At 39.9% G+C, this 10,359-nt stretch overlaps 1 protein-coding gene across 1 annotated transcript; it reads right to left on the bottom strand.

Moving 5' to 3' along the window:
• Window positions 1-1,173: 1,173 nt before the first annotated feature.
• Window positions 1,174-2,721, bottom strand: LOC131331805 (phospholipase A(1) DAD1, chloroplastic). Its single transcript, XM_058365742.1, has one exon. The coding sequence runs from the start codon at window positions 2,628-2,630 to the stop codon at window positions 1,305-1,307; it is 1,326 nt and encodes a 441-aa protein (XP_058221725.1). The 5' UTR covers window positions 2,631-2,721; the 3' UTR covers window positions 1,174-1,304.
• Window positions 2,722-10,359: the final 7,638 nt, after the last annotated feature.

Here is a 10,359-nt window from a genome sequence, read left to right on the forward strand (position 1 = left end):
ACGAATAATGGAGGCAATGGGTTTCGTGATTTTAAATTTTTTATATAATACTGTAGAACCAATTGAGATTTATCAAATAAAATTGATATTGTATATTTTTAGAGATTTATATTGAAAGATATATACAATTTTTTAAAGGATGTGGAATAGTGGAAGTGGACAAACAAAACAAGGACAGAAGTAGTTTTTTCACGGCCTTACATCAAAATGAGGCTTGTTTTGTGAGATTGTTTGAAAATTGAGCGTGGTAAATAATTTTGTCGGGTCTTGGATGTTGGAAAAATTACTAATTACGATCGGATAATTTCATAATACAAATTTCACTACATAATGACAGAAACTAAATATTACGGATTACGAAATGGATAGATATAGGAAACCATGAAAAACTAAACCGAGCTCTGTAAATGGCCTTTTTAAAACAGATTCACCTCCTTGCCGAAGGATGTTGGAGATTGAAGGCGTCTATCTCTTAGAATTGAATGGTTAACTGACTTGCGTCTGACTCTCTCTCACACAAGAACTTTCCATAGTGTTGCTAGGGAGAATTTGCTGAACTTGTGAGCAACACAATAACGGGATTGATCAATTTATAACCAATATGAGACCCTTGGGATGCGGGAAAATGAAAAAGGTGCGCGCGATGAATTCGTGAAACTCCCGAATTGATTTCTGCCCAATAAGTGTAATCTAGGACCATGGGGTACTAGCTATTTCAGTAGCCGCAACAATAAGTGTAACCTAGGACCATGGGATACTAAACTATTTACCACCTCAAAAATTCGTAGGTACGTAACTGTTAGATCAGGTGCTAAACAATTCACCATAAAGCAATTGTTGTTAGGGGAATATACAATTTAATCTTTAAAGGGCATCGCAAAGTCCTGCACTGAGCGGCAGTCGAACATGAGATGCTTCGCAATACTGCAGCCATATAACACCAACGGGTGAAAGCGGTTAGTGCTTGCCTCATGCTAGCAGGAGGCGTCTCGAGTACAAGGTGAATGCTGGCCCCATGAAGCCAACAATAACAAGAAAACTTATGAGAAATTTCAGCGTCCTCCTATGATCGACGGTTAAAGTAACGACTTCGTGTCCCTCCCCAACAAAAATACTTTTCGTACGTTGGTCATTGAAAAATTTCACATTTTCACAACAATACTCAACCTCATATGTTTGGGAGCCTCAAATAAGTTTTCATCCATTTTTGTACAATTTAAATGGTTTGGTCAAACATATACTCCTATTGAATATCAATTGAGAAAATTATTTCCACAAAAACCCAGTGATCAGATCCATTAAAATCATCTGAACAGTAGTTGGTTTTCCTGCTGCGCTCTTCCTAGCACACTCTTTGCGGTGGCCTTCAAAGGACACGTGGAGCTCACGAAGCCGTTGATCAACTTGAGGTATGTCCTTAGATCGTGACACGTAGCAATATTTGTGGCTATATTTCCATTGGAGAGGTGCGGTGATCCCCTGCTACTGAGTCTAAGCTCTCTTCCCACGTCAGCATACACCCACTGCTTGTAATCCACGTGCTCCCGAAGCCAGCTTGGAAGTCCCGCCACTTGGACAGCCTCTCCTTCTGCCACGTCATTGTTGTCAATCACGAAACCGGGCACTTTAGTGACGACGTCATCAGAGTTAACAATGCGGAGAATCTTGGCCCCACTTTTCTCCAACTGGGTTCGAAAGCTACGGTTCCCCACACGCGGCCCCGCAAACGAAATAACCGTCACCATTGGTGCACGATCGAAGGTGGTGGTTATATCGTATGCGGCAAGCGTGGCTAGAGCCGCACCGAGACTGTGGCCCACTATAGTCACGCTAAGCGGCTCATCACCGTACGATCGCATGACTCTTGCGATCTCCTCTCTCACCATATCTTGCAAACTAGGACAAGTGGCGGTCCGCGATGTGTACAAACTCAAAAAACCACTCTCCACCATAGCCTCATCATTTTCAGGACCCACGTGATCTTGCAGGCAGGTCAACATGGCACGAAAATTTTCGAGCCACTCTAGGCACGTGATGGTGCCCCTGAGGGCAATGACCACGTCGCGGCGTCCCAGCCTGGCGATCTCCTCCTTGTCATTGCAAACTGCCACGTAACCGATCCAGCTGGACCGGGTTAAGGCCCAGCTCGGCCCGGCTTGATCGAGCCAGCGTGGCAGCTGGACTCCGCACGTGGCGCGCAGGTTCCTCGTCACCCGGTACCCGCTCTCCCCAAGCCCGCACTGGGCCAGCATCGAGAACCTGGAGAACCGGCACGAGGCGTAGTCGGGCGACGCTGCGTCGAACTCGAAGGACTGGTACGTCGCGTCGACGAACTCGCCGTAGCGCAGGATCTCCTCGCGCAGGCCGTCCTCGAGCGGGTCGAGCAGGCCCTCCCAGTTGTTCCTCCCCTGATACTCCGCCCACCTGGCGCCCAGCTCGGTCCGCCACGCAGCAACCTGGGACCGGTCCAACCCGGTCCCGAGCGGGTTCCACGAGCTCTTGATCCTCGTGATCCTCTTGCCGTGACTCTTTGGTTTAGCTGAGCCATAGTACTGGGTCAGTGTGAGGACTCCCACTTGCTTTGAGACATGTAATTTGCATGGCCTTAAAACTCCAATGGAATGCCTCATTTCTTCCTTTTTATATATATGTATGTATGCGTATTTTTTCTGTATGGAAATTATAGTATATGATGATGTAAGATGCCTGAATGTTGGTTATGGAGGCTTCAGGGGAAGTAAGTTGGTCACACTTTGGGTGGAGAACTACTTATAGTACTAGAATCTTAGAGAGAGAGAGAGATAGAGAGAAAGGAGAGAGAGAGAGGGGGGGTGGACGGCGGAAGAATGGATGAAAGAGAGGAGGTTAAAGAACTATAGGAAAAAACGGCTATGGGTCCCAACAAGAGATTGGGATTGAAATCTTGTGGTGATGATGACAGAAGAGTGGGGAATTTTTCTATGATGCCCGTAGCGTGGTATTGGGGCTATTGATGCTCTAGTAAATCTCAGTCGTTAGATAAAAAATTGGATAAATTTGAGTTATTGGATCAAAACCACACATAAAAAGTGAGGTGAAATTCCTAAAATCGAGGTGGTTTTGCGATTTTACCTCCAAAAAATTGTATTTTTCCCTAGCGCAAAAAATAGATATACGTACTATATGTTTTACGACCATACTTACTACAAAATATGGCCGATTGATCAGTTCAGTAGCAGAAAAGACATGAAGATCCAACATTAAAATTAAATAAGAAAGATCCAATAGTTCACAACAATTGGCTGCATCCGTACCCCAATACCGTTGTGGGGGTATCACAGCCAAACCCAGAAGAGAGTGGTTCTATGCTAGCAAAGGATGAGATGGGCCCAAATATTGATACGGATCAAATCAAATAAAACCGAAACTCTTATCCGCAACATATTTTTCGTAAGCTAGCTCCACACACTTAGAACTAAATTTTTCCATAAAATAAATAAAGGCATTGTGACACCAGGGGATGGTGTTCACCACCACGGTACTACTAGTGGTAAAGGTTGAGATGGGCCCAATTTTGATATGTCAAAGCAAAAACAAGCCGGCCAAGGTCAAAGCTGGGTGTTTTAGAGGGTGCACGTGTAATTCATGAGACCGCGTCTTTTAGCGTACAGCTGCGTACTACACACAAATAAACTTGGTACACTGCCTTGTTCGATCGTGGATTTGAAACAATTTTGGATTTGATTTTTGGATAATAAATGAGGAAAAAATAAGAAAATTTTTGGGTTTGATTTTTGATGTTTTGTTCTTATTTAATTTAATTTTTTTGTTCATTAATTTTGTTTTAAATTTTTGTAGATTAATAATTTGTCTCGACGGGAGAAATTGAAAAACCCTAAAGTTTTTTCTTTTACCTAAATAATTTTAGAAATATCCAAGATAAAGCTCCAAAAGTTGGCTTTTTGGGCTTTTATCTTCGATATTTCAAAAAACATTTGGGTAAGAGTACAAAATTTTTACTTTTTTGATTCTTCTCGTCGAGACGAATCAATAATCCTCAAAAACTTGACGCAAAACTACGAAACACAATTTTTTTCAAGATGCCAAAAAGCTAAAAAAAAAAAACCAAAAAATCCTTAGGAGAACAACGCCTAATTTTTCAGTAGTATTTACCGCTTGGAGTTTTGATTTGTGTAATCAGTAGATGAGATATAGTTTGACTCGTGCTGTTACTTATTTTTTTGGAATTTATTTTTTGCTACTTAAAAAAAAAAAGGGATCCAGACAAAATCTGTTTTCTGACACTGAATTTTATAAACGAAATCCTCCAAAAGAGCAATCCGAAGTATTAAATAAGGTAGCTGGATCACAGATTGCAGCATTAACAGCGCCAGATTTCTATGGATGAATCCCACATTCAATTGAAAGAGAACACAGGGAATCTGGGGATATTGTGATGTGAGAATTTCATTTCTACTTATCCCGAGTCAACCACTACTGCTTTTTCCTTTGGCCTGGTGTTCTAGGTGTTCCCACCTACATGCCCAGGGGTGGCCGGTTGCCCAGTGGTTCGGGCAGATCAGGCTTTGGAAATATTTGTGGAGGTTTGGGGTTTGATTGTCCATCGGGTGAGTATCCTGCAATAAGTGAGAGGCCGTGAATGGTATGGTCGCGCTAGCTTCTCCGGAGGCTTGGGTTGCGTAGACGGGTCCATATAGTGGCTTGACTATGCTGTTTCGTTATCAAAAAAAAAAAAAAAACCATTCCTAGGCCACCTCTCATCGCGCATAAGCATGTGAAATAATTATAAGGGGTTATAGAGATTAGCCTGAGATGCGCACTTGACACCTTTTTTCGTTTGCATGTATGAAGGGTATGTATGTACGATTTATGTTGGTAAACAGTGACACTATTGTTGTCAAATCGAAATAGTAAGTAGCATTGTTGGGCCCTTGGGTGATAGTGTTGTGCTGGTGGTGCACATCACCATTCGAGCCGTTCATTCGGTAATTTAATGGTTCAAATTTTATCCCTGCAATGAACAGTTCGAATACTATACAGTGGAAATGAGATTTGGACCGTTGAATTGCTGAACGAATGGCTCATTTGCTGAACGGACGGCTATAGGGTGGATGTGTGTTGGGGTGTGTAAATATGGGTATGGTTATTGTATTGTTGTTTCTATTATGTGAATAATGTTGGAAAATGTATTGCGTATTGTAAGAAAACGTAAGGTGCTCTTTAGTTTAATTTTTTGGGGACTTTTAAGCATAGATTTTTTAGTTGTTTTCTTTTAATTCCTACAAGATTTTTACCAGATTTAGATCAAATTCTTATGTTACATCGATCAGTCTTCTACGTCGTCTTATATTAATTTTTTTTTTATTTTGGTTTATATTTTTCATACCTTTTCGGTTCCTCTCATCGAGACATACGATATGAAGTTAGAAATATGACCCAAATCTGATCAGAATTAAGAGAAAACAAGCAAAAATACTGCTCCAAATACAGATATGCAGAACAAAAATACTGCTCCAAACATATAAAATCGATATGTGCATTTTTGTCCACAAAAATAATAATTTCCTCTAAGTTCAACCCCTCCCGAATGGAGATCCCGGCTTCACCCCTGAGAAAAGGCATGCAGAAATTAAGATTAACACCAAAAAGAATCCTGATCATCAGCAAGAGAGAAGTCTCGGTCATTTCTATCAATACGAATCTTCTTCCTTTTGGAATTGCATCATTCATTTACGTCTTGTACCTTTCCCCCCCAAAATTGTTATGTTTAACAGTGAGTGGATTAGGGAGAATACTAGTATGTTTAATTTAGTGTTCTTTCAGGGAAAAAGATTTAATTAATAGCTGCCTTTTTACTTTTATATATAAATGTAGTTAATAGTTGGAGAATAAGTTCCGTCCGGTTGATCCGGACAAGGGGCCTGTCCGGACAGCCCCCGAGTGGGCCTTCTTCGCGCGTTTTTTGAAAAATTCGAACCGTGCATCTTGTAGGGCCCGCAAAATAATGTATCTAGGCAAAAGATCAACTTGTCTGGATATCGATAGGTATGTCAAAAGTTGAGTTTTTACACGAAAAAATGGACGACTGTGAACAGTTTAACTTTAAAAATAGTTGACAGATCATGGTCGTCCATTTTTCCGTGTAAAAACTCATTTTTTGACATACCTATCGATATCCAGACAAGCTGATTTTTTTGCGTAGTTACACGGTTTGAATTTTTTTGCGTAGATACACGGGGCTGTCCCCTTTGTCCGGATCAACCGGAAAGAACTTTTTCTCTAATAGTTAATTGATATTTTGACGAAAAATGTGAGATTCCTTCAACTTCAAGTACGTGAGGTTGAGAGCATCGCACTCATCATTTGTGGGTCGGTGGGAATGACTCGTGGAATGGAATCATCTATTACGTACAAATTTTAGCTGCCAAATTTTACACCAAATTAAGATGACATTATCAGTTCTCCAACTTTATCCAAGTTATTTGATTTGTGTTGAAATATGTGTTTAATCTACTGGTCTCTCGATTTTAGATTGTGCCAAAATGGCACCGAACCGTGCAGCAAATTAGGACTAGGCTTTAACCATTTTAGCACCAGTGGTGGACCGGGCTTGCTCTACAATGGCATAACCATTTTTTGACATCAACATATAGTAACAATGAGTGAACCTAAAGTTTGCAAACAATTATGCCAAATTAGGACAATAGCAAGATAAATGGCCATGGGGTGGACTTGCTCCAATAGCTAGATTGAGATATACTTCCTGAGTCATCGTTGAGCACATGATTGGTCGGGTCGGGTCGGGTCGGGTTATCCGACTAATCATGTGCTCAATAATTCTGAAAACGGAATTGGTAAGGCACCAACATAAAAGTTGTCCAAAACATAACATACACGACATCTTAACATAAATAACCAAATAAGAAGAGACATACCTTTAAATAACACATCTGCTCAATCTTAAGTGCCATGTAAGGCACGATTAATATAATTATATGGTACTACCTAGTACCTCCATCCCAAAAAGATTACCACAAGTTAAAAATAACCAAATAAAAAGATATGTAACTTTAAACAAGCTGGCCCGGGACACCCTACATTACCCCCCAAAAAATCAATCACTCTACTAAGAATCCGAGTCTGACCCCAATCCATACTCGGTAGAGTGTTTACAAGGTTACTAGGTTCCACTAACTTCTTCTAATTTATCAAAGAAAAGTTTGAAATTTTCTCGACAAAATGTAATTTTTTTTATGTTCTCATTTTACGGACCGGACAACCTTTTTAGAATGGAGGGATTAGTTAAAGATACAGTCGTACACAAATATGCTTTACCATAGCGTTACTCAAAAAAATGATGAAGAAATCCGAGATATTTTGTTAGCGGCAGTTATGATCAGTATCAATATAGCCAACCTTTTGCTTTTTGGCAAAAAATAAAAAGTACTTTCTGATTTCATATTCCACACTTTTATCCTTTTTGGCACATTCTTCACCTAATAGATTACCATTATCACCTAATTGGAGCCCACTTGAACTAATGGATTACAACTTTTTTTTCCCAATCCTAAGCACGACTGCCTGCATTTCATCAAGATGAGGAGACCATTCTTGATCAACTAATCTAGCTCCCAAAGCAAGGGCTCCTTTGCTTATTTTTGACCCTCTATGATTTTTTTTAGTGCTCAGGGTGTTCGGGTCATCTAATGCGCACCTTGACTAATTTCAGAGAAATTAAACTCATCGTCCATTAGCAGGAGCCTAATCGTAATACTTAAACACGGACAAAGCCTTGAACTAGCATTTCATCGAAGTATAAGTCCGATAGAAATTCAACAAATGATACTTTTGTCATGGCATGCATTCAGTGATACCAATGAGCTCTTAGCTCAGTTGGTACGCCTCCCTCAGTGGAGGCATGGTTTGAGCTCTGCGAGGGGCGGTTTGGGGTTCAGGACTATGGACAACTTTTGAACTCCATATGAACTAACATACTAACACCTCCTTAACATCAGCTGATGTATTCAATATTGGGAAAAGGGAAAAAAAATGGCATGCATTTAGCAAAGTAGGATTTGATGGGAAAGTACATCGTTTAACGGAAAAAGGTGGAGTGATTTCATGAAAATCAGTCGCAACAGAAAGTGATCAAACCACCATTGGGAAGAGATTAGCATTGAAATGCCACTTGAACTTGACATTTACTGTTGAGAATTTAAAACTATTAGAAATTGTAAAAGAAATCGAATTAGTCCGTTACGATCATGTATGACCATGTATGAGACTAGGCGAAACGAAAGAAATCGGAGACGTACTGATAAAAGAGCTGGCGACAGAAGCACCAATGAATTTGGTTGTGTTCATACTCAAAGAACTCCTGTAGTACATTTCTTTCTTTTGTTCTTTTTCTATTACTGGGTACAACAATTCTGTTATATATGATACAAAAGCTCATATTGAGTCATGGCATTCGGCAGTCATTTTAACAGTCATTTTAACTTGTGACATCAGTAGTAAGCTTATGAGGTTTTTTCTCAAGCCATTTAGACGTATTCCTTTTCAACAGTCGGTTTAGCTTGTTTGGCGTGACTTCTGCTTCTTTTGATGCTACTACATCGTTACTGTGGCACACACTGTGAAATGATGTTATCAAAAAACTAGTCATTGAAGCATTGAAAGTACTAAAGATTTATCCAATGAGAAGTGAGAACCATCATTGATAACTTGAGAATTGTGGCAACGAGGTTTGACATTGACATGCCATACAAACTTATGACTTGTGGCTATCCTTTCCCCCAAACCACATTCCAATTCCTCTGCCCCCTCATTTCCACTAACCCCCCCAAAAGTTCAGAACCAAACCAAAAGAACAATTAGCACCCACGGTAGTTTGTCCGATCATTTACTTCAGGGCTCCGGAATTAATCGAGGTACACGCAAGTTGGCTCAAAAATCCGGTTATCAAAAAAGAAAAATGAACAATTGGCACTTTGGTCCCTTTGATCTTCCCATATTGCTGATGTTCACCCATCTTTCTCCATTATCCTTAACAAGGTAATTATCTTATCTGATTCTAATTTGAAATTCCATGAAAACCCAAAAAATATAATAATAAAAAAATAGAACTTTTATTCTGCTAAAGTCTCTATAATGTTTTTGTTCCCAACTTGACCCACATTACCATATTTAATGATCAAAACTTGGGAAATAGTCACTTTGGCATATAGTCACTTTGGAAGTAGGGTTTTGAGAGTGTGTTCCTTTATGTGTACTGTGACCTTTGTTGTTCAGTGCCATATATCTTGAAGATTTGGTAACTTATTGACAGTGCATTCTCTCTTCCACTGATTGCAATGGAAGGAAACAACCCAATAGCAAAACTTGATGTTGATAGGTTTGTGGAGTCCACAAACAGGCTTGCCAATGAGTAAAACTCGAGCAGTGCCTACGTCCAAAACAATTCAATATACGTGGGTTCGTGGGATTCATGCGCATCGGACGGTTTCGGATATCTTAAAAAAATTCAAACTTGCCACGTGGCATTGCTAGGTGGTAGATTGCCACGCTGAATAATTACCTCCGTAAGTACAGAAAAATCTACTATGTTGTAGTAGTAATTTTCTACCTTTTTCACAATCATTATCCGAAAAAACAGAGCACTTCCACGTGAATTCAGCTCTAAGGGGCATCCATTAACCAAAGCCAAAAGAAGCAAGGGCACTCCAGTTAAAATGATGAACTTTTTGGAGTTTGGTCCCATTGATGACACATATCATTGGCAACATCGCAACCATTAAAATGTGACAATTTTTTCTTCACTGTCATCATCCCCATGTGAGTGAGAGAGAGGGAGAGAGAGATTCACTTTCCTCCGTACTATTCCATTGCATCTTGCTTAGAGGCAGAAACTGCATTACCAATTTGCATGCACTGAACAGGAGAGAGAGAGAGAGAGAGAGAGAGAGAGAGAGAGAGAGAGAGAGAGAGAGAGAGAGATTCACTTTCCTCTGAATTGTTCCATTGCATCTTGCTTAGAGGCAGAAAATGCATCCAATACCAGCTACATTTTTGTGCATAGTATTGGATCTTGTTGTCATGCATCAACATAAAACAATTGCATGCTTTGATAGAAGCTTTTTCGAATAACGTGTCACTTTCGGCCTTAAATTTATTTAGTATAATCAAAGTAAATTTCAACAGAGGACACGAATTTTCAAAAAGAAAAAAAGAGATTGTTAAATGGGGACGGAGAGAGTATTAATCGTACTACTATGGTTTTCTTCTTGTTTCAGAAATTTAGAGAATCATCTTAGGAATATATAAAACATCAAACATTATGAGATGTACACAGTAAAAAGT

Source organism: Rhododendron vialii, chromosome 7a (genome assembly GCF_030253575.1).
Source record: "Rhododendron vialii isolate Sample 1 chromosome 7a, ASM3025357v1".
Lineage (NCBI taxonomy): Eukaryota > Viridiplantae > Streptophyta > Magnoliopsida > Ericales > Ericaceae > Rhododendron > Rhododendron vialii.

Excerpts from the sequence above, each read along its gene's own strand:
- LOC131331805 (XM_058365742.1), bottom strand. The coding sequence starts at position 2,630 with ATGAGGCATTCCATTGGAGTTTTAAGGCCATGCAAATTACATGTCTCA.